Source organism: Postia placenta, assembly GCF_002117355.1.
Source record: "Postia placenta MAD-698-R-SB12 unplaced genomic scaffold POSPLAscaffold_7, whole genome shotgun sequence".
Taxonomy (NCBI): domain Eukaryota; kingdom Fungi; phylum Basidiomycota; class Agaricomycetes; order Polyporales; family Adustoporiaceae; genus Rhodonia; species Rhodonia placenta.
This window is the reverse complement of record NW_020169838.1, coordinates 187482-210404: the sequence shown is the minus strand read 5'-3', so window position 1 is coordinate 210404 and position 22923 is coordinate 187482. Positions and strand designations below refer to the sequence as shown.

Genomic DNA, 22923 nt, shown 5'->3' with positions numbered 1-22923 from the left:
ATCATCACAGGGATAAGATCCACTGGGGCTAGTCGAGTGGCCCTGGGCTTGCCTTGCAAGATTTCTATCAAAGAAGAATGGATCGGTTATTGTATCGCCACACTGAATGATGCTGGTGGGTATCTTCTGATGTGTTGAAGTTCTTGTACTTTCTGTACCTTCTACCAGATAGACTGAATAGGCGTGTACCCATGCAGAGCAGTGTTTCTCTTACCGCGGGAAGATGACTGTACACGTCCTCTCATTGGCTTATCTATCTAGTAGCCCCCACCACTCCATATCGTATTGCGCGACTGTGTACATCCATCTCGGATCACAGGATTGCGACGCCACCGAGCCGCCTTAGAATTAGGGCCATGCGCAGTAATATCTGCGTTGATGCCCCAGTATCAACGCCACTCAGAATAGAGACTAGTTCGTGGTCCATGAGAAATCATTCTGGAGCGTGGGGTTCGAATGAATGGTTCTAGCTCTCAAAGTTGCACAGGTGCTCGCATACTCAGATTTTGGCAACTATGGCTAGTGCTACGATCAATCGTTTGGCAGTTTTCAGACTTCTCACAAACGCTTGCACCTGTATTCGATGGTTTCTGCCTTACATCAAGATCCATCAAACGTGCAAACAGTCCACGTCACAACATTCATTGGATGCGCCACCGCAAGTGGTATTGCTTATATCTAGCTTCTTGGGTTATATAATGAAATGAGAAGTTTCGTACGTGATCCGTGCCCTCCACTTAAACAGCATTTGACTCTTCTCTCGGAACGACAATGCTCAGATTATAGTCGAATCTCAGTGTCTCTTAAAAATCACACAGGCACCCCTGGTAGCGGGTGGGGATGGTACGTCTGGAGAAAGTTATTTGCTCTCCAGAGACTAGATCGCGACCTCCCCATGTAGACGCGCTAAGGATAGCTTAACGCTCACCTCAACCAATCTTACACCCAGCCATCCTTTTATGCAGTACATGTCATTCACATTCGCATCGTGCAGATATATAACTCAATATCGCCTCCGATGAGAGAATGGTGTCCGCTGCCGTGAACATTAGCCAATCGCAGAGACCGCGAGTACGTCGCGGCTACGCTCTGTATTGGCGGAGCGGTCTCACAACACGATATATGAGGTGGGGCTTTCAGGGTTTCAGGCCTCAGGCTTGAGGTCTATGATGATGACTCTCGCCTTGAGCTCAAATTCCGGACATGTAAAGGACAAATTGAGCTCATGATTCGACGTGTGCCATACTATCGACCCTAAAAATCGAGTAAGATCGAGGAAAACAACGGATTCTACATCTCGACTAAGCTTGGCAGTACATGTGCTGAGTTATGAATTCTTCGCTTGGCGGAATGGATCATAAATGGCCGCTGGTGAGCAGCTCGAGTCTGCATAATTGAGTTCGGCGGCTGCCGGGGACACTCTTTGCGCCGCATTTGTTCACCACTCCATATCCCTTCCGTTTGCTTGCGCTACATGTTTTCCTCACTGCCACATCTGTCGAGCTCTCAGGAAAATATATAATGAGGTCGTACGGGACCGGGGCGATTCATGTTTTGCATAAGCCAAAAGTGCTGGCAGCGGGCGGCTGACGCCGCAATGACGTGCGGGGACTCTTCGGGATCTCGGGAGAAGGTATTCCAACAACTCCTCAGAGCATACGCGCATAATATTCAAATAGCTTCTCCTGTAACCGTACCTCGTGTACCACTATGACAGACCACAGAAAGCTTGTCCTCGCGCTGGACATCTACGGAACGATTCTGGATACTGGGAACATCACTTCCGGGATCAGGACGCACATGCAATGCTCTGACGAAACCGCGACTCAACTCAGCCAAATGTGGCGGAGGTATCAACTTGAGTGCGTACGCCACCCAGTCAACTGGTCAACAATCAAAAGCTATAAGCTTTCCTTGATTTCATTCCAGGTATACGTGGCGGCTCAACTCCATAGGTTGATGAGGACCGAAAGTGCACTTGCACCGCTCACGCTGACGCACGCCATTCAGGTTTCTATGAGCCTTTTGATGTCGTCACAAGGAACAGCCTCAAGCATGCTTCTGCTGAGACTGGACTAGCTCTTTCGGATGATACAATCGAGATGTTGATGAACGAATATAATCATCTCTCTCCGTATGTCCACTCCGCAGTGCCTCTGCACGAGCGCTGATCTTGGTCACTGTTCATATCTTTGCGGTGAATTTTATTTCAGATATGGAGATGCTGTACAGGCACTCGAGGAGCTGAACCGCCTGGAAAATGTCGAACTAATGATTTTCAGTAACGGTGAGCTTCTGGTGCCGGATCACCTTCTGCTCTATTATCTTGTAGAATGATGATTTTATTGACCTGTTTGCAGGCACTGAAAAGGTATGTTCGTTCCTACAGCCCGTGTACATTTATTTCACTCGCTGACATCCCATAGATGGTATCCACGGCCCTTCATGCATCCTTGCCGCAAGCACTCCTCCCTCTCCCGTTGTACCTCGTCGATGAAGTTAAACGTTACAAGCCAGCAACTGAGGTTTACGACGGCCTTGCCAACAAGGTCAAAAGTCTCTCTTCCTCGGATGGCGACCGAGCCGACATTTGGCTTGTCAGCGGGTATGTGCCGTACCCTGATGAAATTTTGATTTCATGAGACGTATGCCATACCATAGGAATCCGTTTGACGTGACCGGGGCCCGTGCGGCAGGGCTTGGTGCGTTTTGGGTCGACCGAGCTGCGAAGGGCTGGACAGATCAGCTCCCGCTCCCTCTGAACGGCACCGGTCCGCTCAAAATCGTTCACAGCTTGAGTGATCTTGCAGCCGTCGTGGAAAGCATGTCGTAGATCACGTCAGCTATCAAGCAGAGAGGAGTCGATGTGCCTTCTCGCGCCGGCTGTACATGTTATGTTCTACATTGGTACGAGCAACAACGGAAACGTTGAACTGTGTGTGCTATACCAAAGCTTAAAGGGCTTCACTGTGTGAGATGGCCTCAGTATCAATGCACAATCTGTGATGCCAAGTCGTTGGAGAGAAATCTCGCTAGAATCCGCCTCAATTTGCGAGCAGATGCTAGCCATGAAATTGGGCGATGATGTCTCGTTTCCCCGTGAACAATGCCTCGGCATGTCGTACATACAAGATTTTGTGCCGGGCAAGGTACGTCCTTCGCACATCGAGGGATATATTCCTGCGGCTGCGCATGGTGGGGATTCGAAATTTAATGAGGTCCATCCAATCCGGGCATTAGCCTGTCCCAGTCAACAGAATATTCTGAAAACTGACGCATGATCACCACCTGCGAATGCTCAGGGACAGGTATAGCGCCGGCCTCTCATGCATACCGCGCGTTGCCTTCAGTTGCTTGTATCTTCTCACCGGTGGCTGATCATTGCTTCGCGTCTTCGCGGAGCCTTTATGTGCGTGCCTTCCTGTGGGAACGTAGCTACGATGTGTGTGACCCGTGGCCGACAGCGCCAACTCTACAGATGTTAGTGACGATCTGTTGTATGGGCGCTGGTGGGCGGTACATGCCCATTGCGCTCCGATACGAATCACAAACTCATCGCCGTACATTCGTGCTTTCTAACCCACGTCTCATGCGCCTTCCTCTATTGGCCTGGTTGATCGGCACCGTCCGTGTGGTCCAACCTTCGCCCTGCGGGATCACCGCTCGCTTGATAGGGCAGATCTGACTCGACTCAGGAATCTCTGGACGCATTGGGGTCTATGGGAACTCACGAAGAGCGCTCCGACACCCTGCGGAACATCTGCGCAGGGTAGATCTGTGGGAGGATCTAGTGTCCACAGAATAGATTTTATGTGGTCCGCGTAGTCTCACCAGTCGGGGTCGTTGCGTACAGGGTCGATTACCTTCACATATGCTCTTCTTTGTTCCGCCGCCTAGAATGGAGGATTGAGCTGGCTCGATAACGTTATCATTAGCAAGAATGCAGAACCACGGATAAGAGCCATTTTGAAATCGTGCAGATTTCGGAAGTGGACTAAATCAAAAAGGTGAGCAAATGATCAGGATTGCTCATGGTACATCCTGTGCAGAGACACGACTGAGATGTATAAGTAACAGCCGAGATTTAACTGACTTCAGACGGAAGTGGTTTATAACAGTCATGCTATATTCTCGGCATGTCTGTATCGTCACTGCTCGAGGAGCCGAGTAGTACTCCGATGTCCGATGTCCGCTTTACATCCCCGCTGTCCAAAATGAAAAGCATACTCCACTGCACAAAACACGCGTATAGTAAAGACGGCCAGGATTGGGACTGGTGATCCGGCTACAGCCAGAGCGGAGATGGTGCTTAGGATCTACCCAGCCCTGCTCAACGCAATTGTTCCATTGTACAGTGGTCCATCACTGCCCTGTTGTGCGTCTCGAAGTCTGCCTCAACGATTACATAGTGGACTATTACGGCTTTGTCAGGCCCGCAGCTAGCCCGGACTGCTACCGGTGAGCTTCTGGCTGAGATTTGCCACTCCGATGTTATATGACTTGACCTGGAAGTGCACCGAATAGGCAAACATTTACCGAGCTTGTTGAAAGCAGCGTACAGTCATTTCGAAGTCGTATCGCCGGCGCCCTTGATGGTCAGGAAGGGCGGTACTCTGCACGCCAGTGGCTTGCTCCATGCTCGCGGGAGGCAGGCCGCCGAGCGTCGCATCCTCATTGTGCGCGGAAAATCATACAATCGCCCTTCAGATGGTGTATTCTTCCCCTGTGCCTGTCTTTGGGTTCTTCTGCTTCGATAAAACGAAGGAACTCAGTCTTCCCTTGAATATACCATATCCGGCTGTTGCAATAATCTACGCAATTCACCGTAGTGTTCGGCCTTAGGGCTCGGTTTACGTCTACTTCAAATCTGACCTTCGCTGATCAATAAGCCACAAGTAGCGTGAATACAGAGAAATCAGCCTTGGATTACGAGGACGAGTCGCCATCTCAATATCTTGTAGGCCGATTGTTGGAACAACCGGTGCGATGGCGCGGCGAGCGCGTTTGTCCACGAGCTAGCGATGCCCGTAAGGGACAATCGCGTGCGGTACGTACATCGCGCAGGGTCGTTATATACTACAATAGGGGCCTCCGGCCCCCGGCTACTCGCGCGCCCGAGCTTGCGAGCTCGTTCCTGACCGCGCGGGTCAGCGCGTTTCAACACCGATCTCCGACGACTTCCCTAAAATACAAGCATCAGCCAATTTTTCCGATCTGTCGTTGCCAGAACGTCGCATTTGGAGAGGGGCCGAGAGGCTGAATGTATGCAAAGCATTTATTTCTTACAGCCGTATGCCATCTGATATTGGGATAAGCGGCTTGCCGTCAAATCGGACGACTATATGAGCAGTGCGTTTTGGTCCGTTGGCTAAGAGAGCATTCTCATTGCGCTATCTGTAAGTACAACATATATATCGGGTCTATAAACGAGTCGAACGAACGATCTAGCTGGTAGGCAAGCATAATTTACTATATAAACGTTGTCTGATTCCTAAGGGAGCGCAAGTGCGAGCTCAGACCTTGCGCGCAAATGAGAAGGAATATGAAACTAAGAACGACTACGGCTACTATGGCGCGAGATGTTGAGGGTCGTCCACTATCGAAGAGCATTTGACAAGCGCGCAGTGTCAGAAAGTGCGCAGGCTTCCACACGCATCGCTGCATCACCAGAGGGGCCTTTCACCCCGAAACCGATAGCCGGGGGTTGTACATGATGCGGATAATCCCTGTCTCCTCATCGTAGGCGCGGTCGTCATCTTCTGGCGTCGGGAGTACGTCGGCAAGTGATAAACCGCCGAACTTCACAAGGTAAGAGTCGCAATGACCTGGCAGCGTGCGACTGATCTCGTTCCAGGGGCCAGTGTTCGGATTATTTGGGTCCACTAGCCGCAGTTGGGGGAAGGTAGCATGCATATGTTGCGCAACGGCCACAGCGCGAGCAACTTCCGTCTGGGAATGGGTATGAAGCTCAAGGATGTGGCCGTTCGGGAAAGACTTCTCATTGAGAAGACGACGCAGGTTGCGGTAGTCTACGTGTAGGGCTACGCACTGGAGAGAAACAGTCGCTTGAGCGAGTGGCGTTGATGGGTCGGAGATCGACGTGTACACTGTAACTTCTAAATCAGCTATGAGAGACAAGAATAGAAGACGCGGCCAAGCATCGTGCATATCTTGAAGAGTATCCTCATCTAGCCATAAGCACGGAGCGTCGAGCTGGATGAACATGATAGTAGGTGTCTTTAGCAAAGTCTTCAGGATATGGCATGGCACGATTTTATCTCCAGGGAATTCATCATCGTCGTCGAAGGATTGTGAATCTAGACTGAGCTTGAAGAATTTGAGAGGAAAACGTGCCAGGACGACAAGGTGAGCATAGACCGTATCGATAGTATAGTCGCTGTCCACCAGCAACTGGATGCCAACGAGCACAGTCGAAGGGATGGACTTGAAAAGTCTCAGCGTCGACTCGTCCATCTCATCTAGACTGAGATTGAGGACTTCCAGCGAGGGGAAGGAGTCAGATTGGAATTTGACTCCGGCGAGCGATTTACAATTTAGACTGAGCTCCAAAGCTTTTAGATTGTGCATCTGTGCGAGTAGGAGAACTCCTTCGCCATCGATCTCCATTGTTGACGAGAATGTGGTGAGGTTGAACCGGCCAGGAGGATTGAGGAACTGTGTCAAGGAAGCTGTCGGCGTAGTATTGTCGCGAAGGCCCATTAGGCGGAGAGACTGACAGCGTTGTTGAGCCACGGCAAGTACACCAGTAAAATCGCCAGAGTCCGCTTCAATCACCAGTTCACAGAGGCTCTGTGCCAGCAACGGAATGAGGCAATGAACCGAGTTGCTCGTACCATTGAGCCAAAAAATCTTCCGCAGCGAGGGAAGCAGCATTGCCGATGACTGCGCAAGAGTAGACAGCCAGAATCGCATACCTATGCCGAGACGCTCTTCGTCCTCCTTTCTCCAGAAGAGGTTCTTGACAAAGGATGTATAGGCCACGAAGCGTGGCAGATGGGCGTTCAGTGGCACATCTGTGACAAGCTCCTGCATCGGAAAATTGTTAGCCTGAAAACTCTGGAATGCGGTCTTCATCTTACTAGGATTTTCTTTCCATCTGGAGTCGCAGTGTCGCGCCAGGTGTCGCACGGAAGGAGCCTTAGTATGTTGTCCAGGCCATGTTGCGTTTCCCATAGAATAGATAGTGAAGGCTCAAGGAATGTGCTGCATGTTACTGCGAATTGGAGGACCGAGCATGTGTCTGGCTTCTTCGGATGTCCATGGAGGAAAGCAACAACCATGCGAAGTATTTCATCTATACGAAGTGCACGACGGGATGCGCTTTCTACCTGCGGTTGGTTTAGTCCCTTGCGAGACGGTGCATGAGACAGAACGTGGCTTACTGGGTTCGAGACGCAGTCCGACGCGGCAGGATATCGAAGCGGAGCACGAAGCTTCCTGAATTGCTTTCCACCGGAGTAAAGCAGTCCCATGAGGTCTGAAGACAATGCAGGCACTGTGGAGGTCGTGGAGCGGCTTGATCGTATCAGATAGATGCTCGCCAGCCAGCCCTGAGTATGAGGTTCAGTCAAACAGCAGAGCAGCACTGTAGCCTAAAGAACAAGCACAAGCTGAGAAGTATTATGTAGATGAAGTATAAGCTTGTTGATCCAGTCTCAAGCTTGTCGTCGGAAAGTACAAGTTGGAAGAGCGAGGAAGAGCGTGGCGCGTCGCCACTCGCCGCCACTCACAGCGGAGGAAGCCGAATTTCCACGTGGACCGCTCTGCGCAGTGATTCCGCGTGGTAAGTCTTCTACGTTTGCTCACCGTCTCATCGTCGACTTATATCATGACCGTAGGGTCCTTGAAGGTGTTGCCAAATAGCAATCGTGTACGATGGCAGCTCTTCTCTAATCGAGGACAAGGACAGTCTAGACAAGTGGGGACCTCGATTCTTCTAACTGTGACATTGCCTTGCCGTTAGCAAACACGCTGTTGTGCGCACTTGCTGCCCCTCTGTCAAAAGTTGCAGGCATTCATGTGCCATCACAGCTTGGCCAGGTACGCAGCCTACTTGGTTCTCGCACAGCCTCGAGACCGAGGGTACCCGGCCGCGGACGCGCGCGTACTAGTGCCGACCTGCTATATTGGCAGCGACCGGTCCTTTCCAGCTGCATGAGTTGTACACGCCACCTTGACGCTTGATCGCGTTGGCCTGCATGCCCGATCATACCACGATGGGATGCTTGATTTCTTATGCCGATGGTTTCGCAACGCCAGTGTGCCACGTTGTATTCGGCCTCGCATTATCACGACCAGTGCGTATTCCTCTCTAACTGATCCTGTGATTGTTTCCTGATTCCCGTAGGACATCCCCCGTGGTGCGCTATGTTCTGCCGAGTGGCAATGTGTACAACTTCCTGTGGGAGTGCGGCGAGCCGCGGGCGTTATGGACTGCGTTAGTCCTCATATCCCAGCGCTGTTGAGAAGCACACCCGCTTCTCTTTGTAGCTATGCCTAGAGTGCGTCCTTTGTGCCAGCGCCCGTTATTGCGTGCACTCCTGAGGGTATGTATAATCGGCGTTGGCCGTGTGGATCTTCGCTCCATCGGCTAAGCAGTCCGTGAAGCACGGGAGAACGCCCGTTCGTATTCTCGAATGCTCACGATGCCACCCGGCTTCTGAGCCTCCCTCTGCAGCACCCCCGGACGGGTCTTGTGCAATGTGCGCATGACATGATGTCATTCAAGCGTGAGGTCGGCTTGGGCGAGAACAATGAAACCAGTGCGAGGCTCACTTCCAGCGCACGAGCCAACGTATTGAAGACGCCTTTTGACACCTAGGAATGTATGCGGAGCAAATGAAGAAGGGCAATGTCCCTGTAGTGTACTATTGCATGCGGAAGCAATGGGGTATCGATGGTGATGTATGTAAGGTATACCAGCGCGCAAACAGTCCAGCCAGAAACAAGGGCAGAGAGGTAGGCAGCGATGTAGACATCGTGGACCCAGTGATCAAGACCAAGGCATAGATGATGCAACGCGGAGATGAAACAACTATTCGTGCATGCTCATTCATCCTCGTCTGCAGGATTGTCCTAGTCCTCGTCCTCCGTGTCAGTGTCGCTGTCGGTCTCGCTGTCGGTCTCGCTGTCGTCATCTTCGATCTCGTCCCAATCGACCACTTGTCGACTACTACCGCCTCGACTCCCACTTGCAACGCTGCTGGTGCCAACCTCGTCGTCGTCCCGAAGCCCCGCTCGCTTACGCTTCGACGCCTGCTTCTTCAGCCTGCGCCGATACTTGTTGCATCCGTTCTCGCTCCTGCTGTGCCGCATCATCGCATCCTTGCGAAGGAAGCCCTTCCCGCAAGTGTCGCAGAAGTACGCCGGCTTGGGCTTCTTGCCGCAACCATCTCGGTGGCGTTTCATGTCACCTCTCCGAGTGTAGGTTCTGGTGCATCCTGGGCGCGTGCATGCGTACTTTTTCGTCGCCTTGGTACTCCGAGTCTTCTTGTGCCCTCGCTTGCTTTTCTTGGCGGGCAGCGCATCGTCGAGGTATTCGTCGTCAGAGGCCTTGCGCTTCTGCTCTCGTGGCGGCTGAGCTCGCGGGTTGCTCTTTCGGGGAGAACGACTGGACTCGCCGCCATAGGTACTCCCGTCGTCGTCGAGACTGTCAGCTGCGTGATCATCGTCACTTAGACGGGCGTGTCGGTGGGATCGGGACGTGCCAGGCCCCTGAGGATGCGCTGTCTTTCTTGCCTTGGTGTCGCGCGACGTTGGCCCACGAGAACGAGTGGCTGAGGGACTTGTCGACCTCGCACGCTTAGTCCGAGACCTTTTGGCACCGCTCACACAACCCTCGTCTGCACCATCGTCGCCGTCGTCATCGTCACCCTTGCTTCCGTCTATGTCCTCGTCGAAGAGGCCACCGTCTTCATGCAGCCTGCATTCCTGTTTCTTATCTGCCAGGAGCAGATGAGCGGGGAACACGGGCGGCACGCGTGATGGGCGTGCTCTGGACGTGGACACCGACGCAGCCTCGGTGTCGCTGCCTTCAGCTACTGTGGACGCTGGAGAAGGGTTACGCAACCTCGATGGACCAGCGAATGGACGGGAGCGCGACGCAGGTGTCGGCGCGGCGGGCATCAGCGAGCACAACTCGCGTGTGGTGGGTGAGGAGCCTGGGACCTGAGGCCGACTGCGCTTGCCCTTCAAGACCTCGATTGGCGAGTTCGCGAGCGGCGGCGTTGTAGTGACGGAGGTGACGGAGGTGATTGACTTGGGCGATGTTGACTGGTGTGGTTCTAATGGGGCCGGCTCCCCGACCTCTGCGTCGCTGGACAACACCTCAGCAACGCCATCGCTGTCGACTTCTGGTAAACTTCGGGCTGTCGAAGCTGTCGACGCGTTGGTGAGTGCCGGAGTGCCGGTCCAGTCCAATGTCAATCCTAATGTTGATGTGGTCGCAGAGGATGGATCAGTGTAGCGCCTCCATGTGGTGCCGTCCCAGAACGGCAACCCAGGGTCGAGGAGGGTTTGTATTGGGCATATTGTGGCGGGTAGCGTAGATGGCTACATGAAGGTATGTACGTTGTTCGTTATCATGAACTACTCGACATACCTGCATGTAGTCCTCCAGCAAGAAGCTTGTAGCGTCCGGCGCGCCAAGCAGACCTTTGTATTCCGTCTGTTTGGAGCTCTCCACATCAAACGACATGAAGGATGATCCAAGCTCCGGCGACTGAAGACCCGTCGGGGTACTTGCTGCCCCTTTGATACCGTGCGATGGCGATGTCGACACATCACCGCAAGTACACGTCCGCGCAAAGTGACGGAGCTGATGTTCTACGTCTCGGAAGTCGTCGATGATGTCGTGCTCCCTCTCGGACCACATCACGAGGACCTGCTCTTGCCGCTATACCAGCCGATCAACACCTCGATCACGTCGCATGATCGGTCCTACCCACCACAAGTGCGGCAGAGTGAAACCTTGCCATCTTCAGGTCGGCAAAGGTATCGAGGACTGGAACTCGAAGGTATCCACTGGCATACACTGTCGTCTGTACGGAGCTGTCGACACTGCGTGAGTCTGGATGCGAGTCAACGGTCAACACCACTCACGGCATGTTTAGGATCCTTCGTACAGCGGTGCTGGTCGCTTTGACAGTGAAGCGGTAACCCAACCTAGCGGCGCCATCCGGGAACGTAGGGTCACAAGTGCGAGGTAAGACATAAACGGCGTCATGGGTGAGCATCGAGGCAGCTGAGACGGTACTGTCGAGCTCAGAGCAAGAGTCCAGGAGGGAGTCTACGATGTCCCCGAGAATCTTCTGTTCTAGAGCACTCATGTGGGATGTAATGGCAGGGGGAGGGAAGTATTCGGGGGATCAAGTGCTGCAATCGTTGCTTAAAGCGCGAACGGCTGTAGGTCCACAGCGCCCGTCGCGCGGCTTTCTTGTCGCCTCAAGGCCCGTATGTTATTGAATGCCCAAATCGGACATCGGACCTAGAACACGGTTCGGAGTGGTAAGATTCTTCTGACCGAGATCGATCTCAGATAGCTGATCACAATCGGCGCACGAAATGAGCATGCCGGTGTACGCCGTCCCGTCAGAACAACAGCCTCAAAGACAAGGACAGCCGGCTCACCGACTGATCAGACGGCCATAGCATTCTCAACCGCCAACAACGTAGCAACGTCCTGGCATTCAGCATGGCACACCGATTTATGTGTCTATTGTCCACAATGCTACTCGGTTACCCCAACGGCCCAAGCTCACGGCCTTATCCACCTTCTTGAAATGTAAAGTAGTGCCATGCTGCCTTATGCCGCCATTCTGTTTGCGATTATGTTTGACAACCGGTCGCCTTGTGTCTTTGGACCTCACTGATTTCTGGTAATGTTCTACTTGTCCAATGTTTCCGCTTGGGGGGAGTCACTATGCCCGAAGCGTACCCGCTACGGGAGTCCGACCGATTGCGATCGTGGGAACAAATTGCTGTTCGATCGACGTCGGCTGTCCGCCCATTGTTCGCGGCAAGACACCGAGACAGATGGTCTTCTCTCCAAAGCTCGCACATGAGGGCTGTATTCCGCTCTCCATTTGGTTAGTTTGTCCGTTGGCCTCAGCGCTCACGGCACATATCCACAGCAGGCATTGGAGCAGGATACATTCCATCATCCCAGACCCGAGCAGCGACGACAGCACCAGAAAATAAATGTGGGTATCTGTTGTCTCTCGGATACGCCGTCTCGTCTCAGGGACGCGTTGGCGCACAGGATATCAACGCCGAGAGTAGCATGAGTCTGGCGCAGGTGCACGGGTCTCACAGAAAGCGCCGTCAAGTTGCAATGCACTGTGGCTACCTCAAAACCTGCCTACCCTCCCACACGATATGATCAGATGTACAAAGGGTTCCAGAGAGAACAGGGTACGTTTGCCGTGTGATGCTCAATGCAATGCGGCTGACATGCCCTTTGTCGACCCGTGACATTAGTGCGGACCCACAGGGACCCACGACACACCTTTTATGGTCTGCTTATCATCCATATTTGTCGATCCCAGGTGAAAACCGCGAGATTTGGACCTCGTGTGTGACACTGCCCTCATGCGCCCCTTCTTCATCCGGCCTACTGCGCACCCACGAACACCGCCCGTAGGCCGCCTGAACCGGACACAGGGCACTTCATTGGGAAAGTCACCCCATTTACATCACATCGTTTGTACCCTGTTTCCGCATGTGCTATTATAGCACATCAGCACTGGACCGCCTCAGGCGTTGCCATAATCATGAGTCTCGGTCTGCGTCCTGGCGGAAACGTCCCCCATGCTGCCCCAGATACCGCTAGGCCTTATCCTCTCCCCAAGCTACAAAAATACACATTCGTCATACATTATCTCATCATCCTCTCGCCTGAGCCTGGGGGGGGGGGGCTGCAGGGTCCGTTGTACGCCAATGTCAGCCTGATTCGTTTTACCATGTGCAACCAACCTCTTGCGCTATGAGCTGGGAAACCGCCGTCCCACATCCTCACTACAGTATAACGGTATGTCCCTCTCAAATACACGGGAGTCTCCTACAGCGCCCAGCATCTGTTGCTCGACTTGGTGAGCTGCTTCACTTTCCGACTCTGGAAACGATTGAGGGAATTTGAACTCACTTCGAATGGGTCTACCTGTGACTCCCAAATCAGACGACTAATTACAGGATCCATAGAAGGATAGCGGTCAGCACGGCTGAAACGGAAGATGCTTTATACCTTGTACGCCTTCCCTATTCCGATGACAGCCTTGTTACTCTAGGACAAATAGCCATTTCCATGAGCTGCTACCTCCAAAGATGTCAGTCCCATCTACGCTGAACTAGCTTTATAATCACTTCATGCACGCTATCAAGACTTGGGACGCATCACTCCACTCCCACGCTGCGTCACCACGTATAACGAAGATCTCTAGTCAGACTCTTGTGACCCGCCGGATAAACTCTACAAGTGGCAGATGTCTCCGCAGTTATCTCATTGGGTGATCTCCCGTACTCAATATATACATCGTTGACTGATGGTGCGGAAGGTAGCGTCCTATTTGATTCCGTGGACTAGGCTGAGTCATAGCTTGCAATCATATCTTTCTTCCACAAGTAAACATGCTTATGGCCAACTTCCAACAAGGAAGTATAGGTAATAGATACATTACCCTTCTGTTCGATAAACACACAAACGCTCCACGCAACGACTTAGGCCGCTCAGCTTGCCTGAGGCATGCTCGCAACATTATTGGATGTACTTTTTTCATAGTCAACAGCGCCTGCTTCAGCTGGCAATCATGTCTCGTCTCCGTAAATCGCGTTGCTGGCTCGGTCGAATGCGTGAACGAGTACATATATTGGCCCTTGTATTCGCCGAAGTAATGTGCCTTCAGAGCATAAATCCCAGTAGTTGTCAAGGGCACTACGCTCATCCGATCACGGCCGGACATGATTTGTTACTCGACGAGTGAACGTTCAACTGTCAAAATCGCGATCATTCTGAGGGCTGGACATCAGTGCATTTGAAATGCCCCCTCCCGCGTGTGCTCATCTACAGCCCCTGGATAATTCACTTCGTTTGGCCGAGCGCTGATCACTGATCATTTGAATGATAGAAGCGTTGTACGTTACGTACGCGGGGTCCTTGCCGGCGACATCACCCAATAAGAGTGTTCTTGCGCCCGGTAGACTCTTGGAGCCCATCAGTGTCTCGGGTATCATGATACGCCTGCACTGCGCCTGGACTGTCCAACAGTGGCCACGGCTCGGAGCTGCCAAGTATGGGGAGGACGTGATTTTGCATCGCGATCATGTCTACCCGCGAGGATGTTTGGCGTACCACTGAGCGCTTTCCACTCATATATGGACACTCATTGGTTCCATCCGCTGAGAGTCGGGGAACCGCCGCCCGCATGCGACACGCGTCCAAAGCAACGATGAAGTCCCACTGCATATTCGTGGCTATGGGGCACACTATCAAGCATGTGGGACAGTTTGACTACCGTCAAGCGCTACTTTGGAGTCTCTAGGCTTCTCCCCTAGCCAGGGCTGCCATGGTATTATGTAGGGGTAATACAACGATATCGCGACGATTTCGTCTCGTTCTGGACGTCAATTCTCTCGAGGGGTGGATGTATGCCGCGGAGAATATATAGCTCCGACTGCCCCGTGCTGGTCACCTCAATGCCTGTTTACGATCCGGTGCACGTTGCATAGCCGCTTCATATTCATCTATTGCTCGATCATCCTTTTGATAAACCCGGAGCGCCCAGTGTATCTCGATGTCGGGCGGCAGCGCCGCGAGGCTGAGCCCAGGTTAGAATCTGCGCCCAAGGACTGAATTGTGGTATTTCCGCGCACACCAGGAAGCGGGGTGGGCTGATTTATGTCATGGCGGTTGAATGTCGACGATAGATTGCCAGCGTGACCGAGGGTTGTGGTTTTGCATTGACGTACTGATATAAGTACGACTGTCCTCTTATCTGGGACCGCAGGATGATAGACAACGGCATGGTCACGGCAGTGGAAGCCCAGTGAATGAGGAATGATCGTTGAGCATCTAATGTGGTATTTTCTTGAGGTGCGCCGAACAGCAGAAAGAGATAACGTCCCACGGATTTGAGACCGCCAGCTTGTATTCGGATTTAAGTTATGACCCTGGTAATCCTATGTGACGGATGCATTGACGCAGCGACGCTATGGGAGAATGGTATCCCTGTGTTTATGTCAGCATCATATAGGCGTCAACAAGTTTGGGCTCCCACAACGATACTGTGAAAATAACCTTGGTCTCGAGGGACGTGGTGTGACCCTCCCGGTTTTGACCACTAGGTGTGTGATACTGGACATCGTAGCATCTCGTGATGGCGCTTCATATATTTCTGTAGTTAAATCAAGCATCAATTTGTTCGTACTTTACGCGCACCATTCTGTATTTTATTCTTCAGGAGTTCTCAATGACGATCACGTTGACTCTTCTCAGTCTGCTCAAACACTGTCGCGTGTGCACTTCTGCAGCTTGTCAATTGACAAATATATGATTTGTTGAGTAAAAAAGCGAGTTTTTCCCATTCTGTTCCGTACCGTCCCTGGGTTTCCTTTTCAAGCGGTAAGTACACAGAGCTCCGAAGCAGGATGTGCTGTTGAGCGCCCTTCACAGTAGACGCCCATCTTCACTTGGCGCTCCACTGTGTAAGCGCCGATAACACGCCGTTGCGATCCTTAGATACACTGTTATACTTTATATACAATGGGAGATTGTCTGGTTCGTAACTACAACTCATATGAACTAACACCACAATTAGTTGCTCATGCAGGAGAATATGATCACTACTCCAGACCACGGTGGGCGTGGACGCAGATGTAGTGTTCGTGAGTACTTGAATTCCTCGTCTAAATCCACATGCTGGCGAATGAAGCCAGCGTTCACCGAGTGTCCTTCATTTCCGCGTTCCAATGCTGAGCCCCGACTATTTAATAATGGCATAACATAAGTCATTACAAAGCATAGCTCATTGGACGTAGTTTATGCTCGGAGGCGCAGTACTCTGGTATGGTCAGGTCCCGCCTCTCAAGGAAGACAACGACTAGCTGATAGTCCCGCTTAGGCCAATAACTTGAATGGATGAGCAAACGACATGCAAGGAGGAACGGGTGTATATGCCACAGACAATCGACGAGCGTCGCTACTTGAAGGTGCGTGAGAGGTCCAGTCAGCTAGAGTTTCGCTTTATTGATACATGACAAAACAGACAGCTCAAGGACAAGGGCAAAGGCCCTCGTATCATCTTGGAAAGCATAACATCATGTGTTAGTCCTTTCATTCATCGCCGAGATTGCAACCGTGATAGACACAAGTAACTCGACGATCGCAGTGCCACGAGAGGTTGGTAAATTACTTCAATATGATTCGTCTCGACTAAGGTGTGCTCATTGAATGATGTTGGAGGTGACTCACAATACACACTGCTCCCCTCTGTTAGGCGTGGCAAAATCCTACACGAAATCTCAGATCATATCCCAGCCTGAGCCGGAATCAGAGGCGTATTCCTCTCCGGAGACGCCAGCGAGGTCAGATGGCATGCTCTCTCGTGCCTTCCCCTTGCCTTTGAGTAGCGGGGAGTTAGGAGCAGACAGCTCTGAGCCCGACTCAGCGTTGCTCCAAGAGTATGTCGACTTGGGCGAGGAAGGTGGGCTTGCGAATGGGTCCGCAGATGAGCAGCAGGACGCCACCTCCGATCGTCCATCGCCCAAGATTCCCGAGAAGAGTGCCGCGACAGCATCAGCCTCAGACGATATCGCGGCGTCCTTGTCCCTGATTGTCTCCATACTCGCCGTCTTGCGGGGCGCCTGCCGGCGCGCCTCCAACTGCAGCAACTGCTCCCGCTCGTGCTGTTGCCGCGCAAACATCTCATCCCACAGGGCCGCCATCTTATCCTGTGCCCCTCCGCGCGGACGCATCACCCACTCCGTGTCGAGCATGCCCAAGTACGTGACATTGCGCCAGCCCGGCAGCGCGGGCGTCATCAGCGCCCGGCGGTGCGTACCTTCGATGGTGAATCCAAGGGAGATAAAGAGTGTGCGCGCAGCCGAGAGCTCAGGCGCATCGAGGAGTAGCGCTTGCGCGCGGTGATAGCCAAGTTCTTCGAAGATGATTGGAAGGAAGAGTGTGAGTGCGCGCGTTGCGAAGCCACGCCTGCGCCATGGCTTGCGCAGCGCGATGCCGATGCTGACCTCACCGGGCATGTCCGTTGGCACAGAGAAGACGAAACCGAGAGTAGGCGAGCCGGCACCTCTGGGCATGGGCTCTCGGCGGTGGTCGAAGATATCGCGGGGGTAGCGGGTGGTCTGGTCTTCGAAAGTGCACGAGCTTGCGCCGGCGAGATTTTGGGACTCGATCCACCAACCTTCCCCACTAGGTGGAGGTTCCGACCATAGATCGTCTCTAGAAACAGAGTAGGGCGAGGTGTGATTTATGAGGGAGCTGATGTGTGGGCCGGGGTCTGCGTCGACGTGATTGTCGTTTTCAGTAGGTGTTCGTCCTTCATCTAGTGCGAGTCGGGCCAGATTCGCTTGTATGGATGCTGTGTCTTCAGAGCGATCCTTTTCCTCAGCCGTATCTAGTGCGGTTTGTGATGGTAAAGTGGGGAAGGTAATCGCTGCGAGCCGGGCCAGATTCGCATGTATGGATGCTATGTCTTCAGAGCGATCCTTTTCCTCAGCTGTATCTAGTGCGGTTTGTGATGGTAAAGGGGTAATCGCGGCAAAGAATATGCATTGATCGATGAAGCTAAAGTAGCTGGGCTGATCTGCTTTGATAGCCTCAACGCAGTAAGGGGAGCTTTCTCGCCAGAGCTCTAGCAATGCATCCTCGGAGACAGAGTGGTGGCTGAGGTCGGGCTGAATAAGAATCGCGTTGTCGTGTAGTCGCATTGTCAGCATATACTACGGAGGATAGACGGAGGAACAACTCACGACAACGCGCGCCTTATAGCAGCAGAGGTTCCGCAGTGATATGGTTTGACCACTTTGCGGCCCTTGTTGGCCATATCTACATTTTTGATCAGTGAATTTGGCAGTTAGACGCTGAAGCGTCTCGAGGTCCGTCGCCTGCGACAGGGCTACACAGCGGTAAAACCTGCAGACGCCCACCAACATCGGTCACGTTGATTGACGACGTTAGCCTCTTTCCTTTATCATGAGTACAACGCACACCCGTCCTCCTCACTACCATCTCTCTAATGTATATTAGTGCATCAATACTGACTCTCAGATTCGCTGGAATCCCGCATTGCCGATGAGTTCTATCGCCGCTGACGATGCGCCCTTGCTATCCAGGCGGCCCAACGTATATAGGATTAGGAAGGAAGCACATTGTGCTCACTATTGTGGCGTAAAATATCGACCAATTTATGTTCTCGAAAACCGAGGCTCAGGGGACCTTGTCACTGCCTTGAAGCACGCCTTTACTGGCGCGAGCCCGCACCACAATCAAGCTGATCTGAAACCACTGCACAGTGAAACTCAAAGGGAATGCATTCCAATATCTGCGTTACAATCGGACCAAGTGATACAACGCAGCCTGTGAGGTCAATTAGTCATGAGGTATGGGTCACTGAAAGTTCCGCATATAGCTTCTACGTGGCAGAAGGGGCGTTGAGTAGCGAACGTGATCCGTACAGAGGGAAAGTTGGGCACATCTACCTGCGCAGCGGGCACGGCCGTCACTTCAATCGTGTTGCACAGCGGACATATCGAGAACCGAAGGGGGTAAATACTCTATAAGTCTCGTCAGCGATCATCCAACGAATGCGCTTCGACAGTGAAGAGCACCTGATATCTCCCAACTCCTTCCGCCTGTATGACCCTTGTCGTAGTCGTGTGCTGATTGGACAGATTCGATACCCGGTCTTGAAGATTGCATCGACATGGGTGGGCCATTTGCGACCGTGCTATACGGCGCCTCCATACCGCACCAGGAGCATGGATACTGTGAACGCGGATCGGTAGCGTGCGAACCTACGGACGGCGAGGAGCGTACGACAAGAAGCCAGGATGCATTAGGAAGACCGCCTGCGGGAGCTAGCCACGTTTCCAAACCGGTATAAGGTGTGCGAGTCTTACGAATACGCAACGATGTCGATGTCGACTTCGCCTGACATGGGAACACAGCGCAAAAAAGAGCGCGTGGCCGCTACGCCGGCATCCTCATGCAGGGACTCTGAACGCTTATGGTGAGCCCGTCTTCGAACACTCTCGAGATCGATGTGATGAGTTGGAGAAGCCATCACCGCTGAGTCTCAAGGTTGGAACCGTGGGCGCTCCCCGACAACTAATAGCGCGGCGCGCAGCGCTTCATTCGCCCTTGTTTATGTCACAATCAGCATCATAGAAGTGAACCCAACGTGGAGTGAACATACACGTCATCCACAACGCAGTCTCCTTCCTCAGCCAAATCATGCCCAGTTGCAAGTGGAAGTATCGGCAGTGATGTAAGTGGGCGATGATCCTGCTTTCAGTGCGATGCTTGTGCATCCAATAGTTCGAAATTGTTGTCGTAAGCAGGGCTCAAATCCTAAAGAGATGGGTGCTCAATCTACATCTCATGTGAGGCCTGAAGCAAAATTCCTGAGACAGTGATCCTCAAGTTCAGCCAGAAGAATATGAACGAGTCTTCGGGCAATGGTCGGTGCTGAGCAGCAACAAACATGAAGCAGGCGACACCTGAGCAAGCCGCATCGACAACGTAGGCGCCCATGGTTGTTTGTGTATGTTTCATGTGATTTCCTTACGAGGAAACCTTGCAGCTCCCACCGACGTCTTCCTATCTTCTGCTGCTTCGTCTCAAGCGGCTTACTCACAATCCTCGGCCTCGAGACTATGTCCTTGTTATGCGATAAACACGGTGATTCATGACAATCGATATGGATGTCTCGTCGCTCTGTGCAACAGCTGCATGATACGGGCATCGTTTGTCTTGTCGGCGCATCACGCTGGATTCGCCCGATTCCTCTACCCTATGCGGCGGTCTACGCGCGATTGTCTCGTTCGCACAGGTATAACCATCCGGAGCACTACGGAGACTATGGTGAGCCACTTGATGTTCAATCAGTGCGCCCTTTCATTATTGCGACCCATGCAGGCTACATTGCACCTCGAGGATGTGTACTCCATCGCACTGTACACATCTGGATCTGCTTACTGTGCACAGGGTGACTGAGAGCAGCCGTGCTGTGGTACAGAGACACGGCTTGCGGCGCACGTGAGATTGTACGTTTTCAGCTTATTTGGGCTTCGCACCGTCCTTTACGATTCCCAGTCTACCCCATCGGATATGGAATGCATATTCGATCATCCAACGCCGTTCATCGAAATGCCGCGCACGTACGTCTTACAGTCTCGCTACTGTATTGACCGATTGACCGCTGCGTCTCGGGACCATCCCATTGGATGTGCGTGCGCCGCGACACACGAATGGCGCAGGGTTAGCCACGGGGGAGTCAGCTACTCACCGTTGCGTTCTGCGAACATGTCTTCGAGACACTGATATACTTGCAGCGTAAAGACAGCGTGGCCGTGTCGCCGGGATACGCTCTCAGCGGACGCCCACGTCTCTGCAAGGATTCAGTCCCCCGACCGTCACCCTTCGTGTGCATGGTGCTGTGTTCATTGAGAGTCGAGAGAATGGTCGTTGATACGATTTGAATACAAAGGGGGGTGTAAGGCAGTTGAAACCAATAATATGTCGGTTTTGCACGAATATGACTAGACTGTGCAGCACTAGAACGCAGACGAGCGCAGGTACAAAGGGCAGCTAAAGGAAACAAACAGGTCGATCCGCCAAGACCGGAGACCTGTGCAGGTCGATTCGAAACGAATCAAGGTAAGTATATTCCGTCCGAGCTGCAAGACCCGTTACTCACACACCTCTATATACGGTCGTCTTCACCACTTTCTATCACCACCCTTCCGCTTTCCCTTCTTCTCCTACTCGCTCTGGTGCTTCCCCTTCTTGGCCTTCTCTTTCTTGGCCTTCTCCCTCTCGGCCTTCTCCCTCTCGGCCTTCTCCCTCTCGGCCTTCTCCCTCTCGGCCTTCTCCCTCTCGGCCTTCTCCCTCTCGGCCTTCTCCCTCTCGGCCTTCTCCCTCTCGGCCTTCTCCCTCTCGGCCTTCTCCCTCTCGGCCTTCTCCCTCTCGGCCTTCTCCCTCTCGGCCTTCTCCCTCTCGGCCTTCTCCCTCTCGGCCTTCTCCCTCTCGGCCTTCTCCCTCTCGGCCTTCTCCCTCTCGGCCTTCTCCCTCTCGGCCTTCTCCCTCTCGGCCTTCTCCCTCTCGGCCTTCTCCCTCCCGGCCTTCTCCTTTTCGCAGGCGCCTGGATTCTCGATGTGCCGGCGCCAGGAGTACTCCCTGGCGAAGCCTTTCCTGCATCCTGCGCAAATTGACTCGTACTCGCCGGTGTACAGTGGACATGACCTGGTCTCCCTGTGATGCCACCTGAGGTCTCCGTCGCGTCCGAATGTAGCTTTGCAGGCCGGATGTGGGCAAAAAAGCTGGGACTTCTTCGCAGTGGCAGCCTTGACCTGCTTTGCCCTCGGCTTCTTCGCCGAGGCAACCTTGACCTGCTTCTTCCTCGGCTTCTTCGCAGCGGCAGCCTTCACCTGCACCACCATCGGTTTCTTCGCAACGGCTGTCTTGACCCGCTTCGCCCTTGGCTCCTCGCCCTCGGTGCCGTCCTCCGCATTATGGCAGGCGGGAGCCTTCCGCTTGCAGCCGCGGGGAGGCTGCACGTGTTGACAAATTGCACAAGCATGGGTGGACGTTGAACTACCGGGAGTGTCGGCAGGCAAGGGTCCCCACTGCTCGACCGACCTACTTGTCGACAGATGTGCCGGCTCGCGGGGAGGTGCAGGCCGACCAACAGTCCCTCTGGAGCTCCCTGCGTCAACCACCGCCCTCCCTTCCCTCGTGTCCGCACCGCGTTCCTTGCGCTCTGCGACAGCGTTCGCGGACTTGCAGTTGCGAGTTGGTTGGGCCCGCCGGTTGTTGTGGGAGCGGTCGGTCCACCTGACGCGCGGATCGATGGCGGCGGGAAGGGGGCCGTCGGCAGTGGCGTCCACCTCTCGATGAGCGATTGAGTGTCCTGTCTCCTGCTCGTGCTGACGTGAACTCTCTTGGTGGAACTCTGCGATAGCTCCGTCCACGCCTGTATAGTCACTTGCACGCACCAGATTTTGCTCAGCGCTCTGTACCCTCAGTCTCACAGACTGCTGCTCCTGTGGAAAATGAAGTTCCTGGTGCTCGTCCTCCATTTCTGCTGGGTGACTGGAGCTTGACGTTGAGCCAAGCTCCGTATGGTGAGGATGTAGCTTGCCGACGTTACCGGTGATACGACCTACGAAACCCTAACCCCTAACCTGGGTGCGACCTAGAGGGACTAGAGAGACGGATTATAGTCTAGTGAGAGGGGAGTTAGCAGCAAGGTGTCCCGCGGTTCGAGTGAATACGAGAAACGTCCTTGGAAAAGGCTACGAACGATGGGGAAGGTACGAGGTGGCTTCGACACGTCGTCGAAGCTACTCGGAGGCTGTGGGTGGTTAGCGGAGACGATCGAAGCTCGACAGAGCTCTTCGATGTATCGTAGAGAGAAGAGACACGATTCGATGGGGGGGGGACTTAGCTTAGTACGCGGTTCGAGGTGCAACGTAGTTCTTCGACAATAGCCGAAGTCGAAAGGTTCGTCGAGACGGTATCGACGAGTAAACGCAGTGGACGAGGTTTCTAGGTTACGCAGCGAGGGACGAAGTGACGCAGTTGAGGCTTAGACGCGGGGCGAACTCGACTTATGAGCTCTGAACTCGAGGGGGGACCGGATCTTGTTTATTTTTGGAGAGAAGGTACGACAG

The 22923-nt window shown here is 53.3% G+C and overlaps 8 protein-coding genes across 8 annotated transcripts; 3 read left to right on the top strand and 5 right to left on the bottom strand.

The window, feature by feature from the left end:
* The first annotated feature begins 1678 nt into the window (after positions 1–1678).
* POSPLADRAFT_1039875 (hypothetical protein) lies at positions 1679–2869 on the top strand. Its single transcript, XM_024477610.1, has 7 exons — positions 1679–1862; positions 1930–1955; positions 2011–2134; positions 2214–2287; positions 2361–2371; positions 2427–2605; positions 2662–2869. Exons 1-7 carry the CDS (start codon positions 1711–1713, stop codon positions 2831–2833), a joined length of 738 nt encoding a protein of 245 aa, XP_024338761.1. The 5' UTR covers positions 1679–1710; the 3' UTR covers positions 2834–2869.
* A 1267-nt stretch (positions 2870–4136) lies between these two features.
* POSPLADRAFT_1033730 (hypothetical protein) lies at positions 4137–4842 on the top strand (the record flags this gene model as incomplete). Its single annotated transcript, XM_024476956.1, has 5 exons — positions 4137–4170; positions 4253–4375; positions 4432–4458; positions 4525–4676; positions 4708–4842. 5 exons carry the CDS (start codon positions 4137–4139, stop codon positions 4840–4842), a joined length of 471 nt encoding a protein of 156 aa, XP_024338760.1.
* An 837-nt stretch (positions 4843–5679) lies between these two features.
* Positions 5680–7493, bottom strand: POSPLADRAFT_1046459 (hypothetical protein; the record flags this gene model as incomplete). The annotated part of the gene is made up of 4 exons (XM_024479039.1): positions 5680–6689; positions 6936–7047; positions 7101–7349; positions 7404–7493. The coding sequence occupies 4 exons, from the start codon at positions 7491–7493 to the stop codon at positions 5680–5682; spliced, it is 1461 nt and encodes a 486-aa protein (XP_024338759.1).
* A 1603-nt stretch (positions 7494–9096) lies between these two features.
* POSPLADRAFT_1143152 (hypothetical protein) lies at positions 9097–11348 on the bottom strand (the record flags this gene model as incomplete). The annotated part of the gene is made up of 4 exons (XM_024485522.1): positions 9097–10572; positions 10622–10915; positions 10968–11043; positions 11122–11348. 4 exons carry the CDS (start codon positions 11346–11348, stop codon positions 9097–9099), a joined length of 2073 nt encoding a protein of 690 aa, XP_024338758.1.
* A 593-nt stretch (positions 11349–11941) lies between these two features.
* On the top strand, positions 11942–13600 carry POSPLADRAFT_1046457 (hypothetical protein; the record flags this gene model as incomplete). The annotated part of the gene is made up of 8 exons (XM_024479038.1): positions 11942–11985; positions 12113–12221; positions 12405–12432; positions 12567–12591; positions 12662–12942; positions 13342–13343; positions 13399–13523; positions 13576–13600. The coding sequence occupies 8 exons, from the start codon at positions 11942–11944 to the stop codon at positions 13598–13600; spliced, it is 639 nt and encodes a 212-aa protein (XP_024338757.1).
* A 2933-nt stretch (positions 13601–16533) lies between these two features.
* Positions 16534–18074, bottom strand: POSPLADRAFT_1046456 (hypothetical protein; the record flags this gene model as incomplete). The annotated part of the gene is made up of 2 exons (XM_024479037.1): positions 16534–17914; positions 18001–18074. 2 exons carry the CDS (start codon positions 18072–18074, stop codon positions 16534–16536), a joined length of 1455 nt encoding a protein of 484 aa, XP_024338756.1.
* A 680-nt stretch (positions 18075–18754) lies between these two features.
* POSPLADRAFT_1046455 (hypothetical protein) lies at positions 18755–18994 on the bottom strand (the record flags this gene model as incomplete). Its single annotated transcript, XM_024479036.1, has 2 exons — positions 18755–18804; positions 18859–18994. The coding sequence occupies 2 exons, from the start codon at positions 18992–18994 to the stop codon at positions 18755–18757; spliced, it is 186 nt and encodes a 61-aa protein (XP_024338755.1).
* A 1811-nt stretch (positions 18995–20805) lies between these two features.
* Positions 20806–22329, bottom strand: POSPLADRAFT_1142371 (hypothetical protein; the record flags this gene model as incomplete). The annotated part of the gene is made up of 3 exons (XM_024485412.1): positions 20806–20879; positions 20951–20952; positions 21470–22329. The coding sequence occupies 3 exons, from the start codon at positions 22327–22329 to the stop codon at positions 20806–20808; spliced, it is 936 nt and encodes a 311-aa protein (XP_024338754.1).
* Between the last annotated feature and the right edge of the window lie 594 nt (positions 22330–22923).

Bases quoted from the DNA above. Each gene is read 5' to 3' on its own strand.
- POSPLADRAFT_1039875 (XM_024477610.1), top strand. From the start codon at position 1,711: ATGACAGACCACAGAAAGCTTGTCCTCGCGCTGGACATCTACGGAACG. The intron at 1,863-1,929 runs GTGCGTACGCCA...ATTTCATTCCAG, and splicing joins TGGCGGAGGTATCAACTTGA to GTATACGTGGCGGCTCAACT. The intron at 2,135-2,213 runs GTATGTCCACTC...ATTTTATTTCAG, and splicing joins GAATATAATCATCTCTCTCC to ATATGGAGATGCTGTACAGG.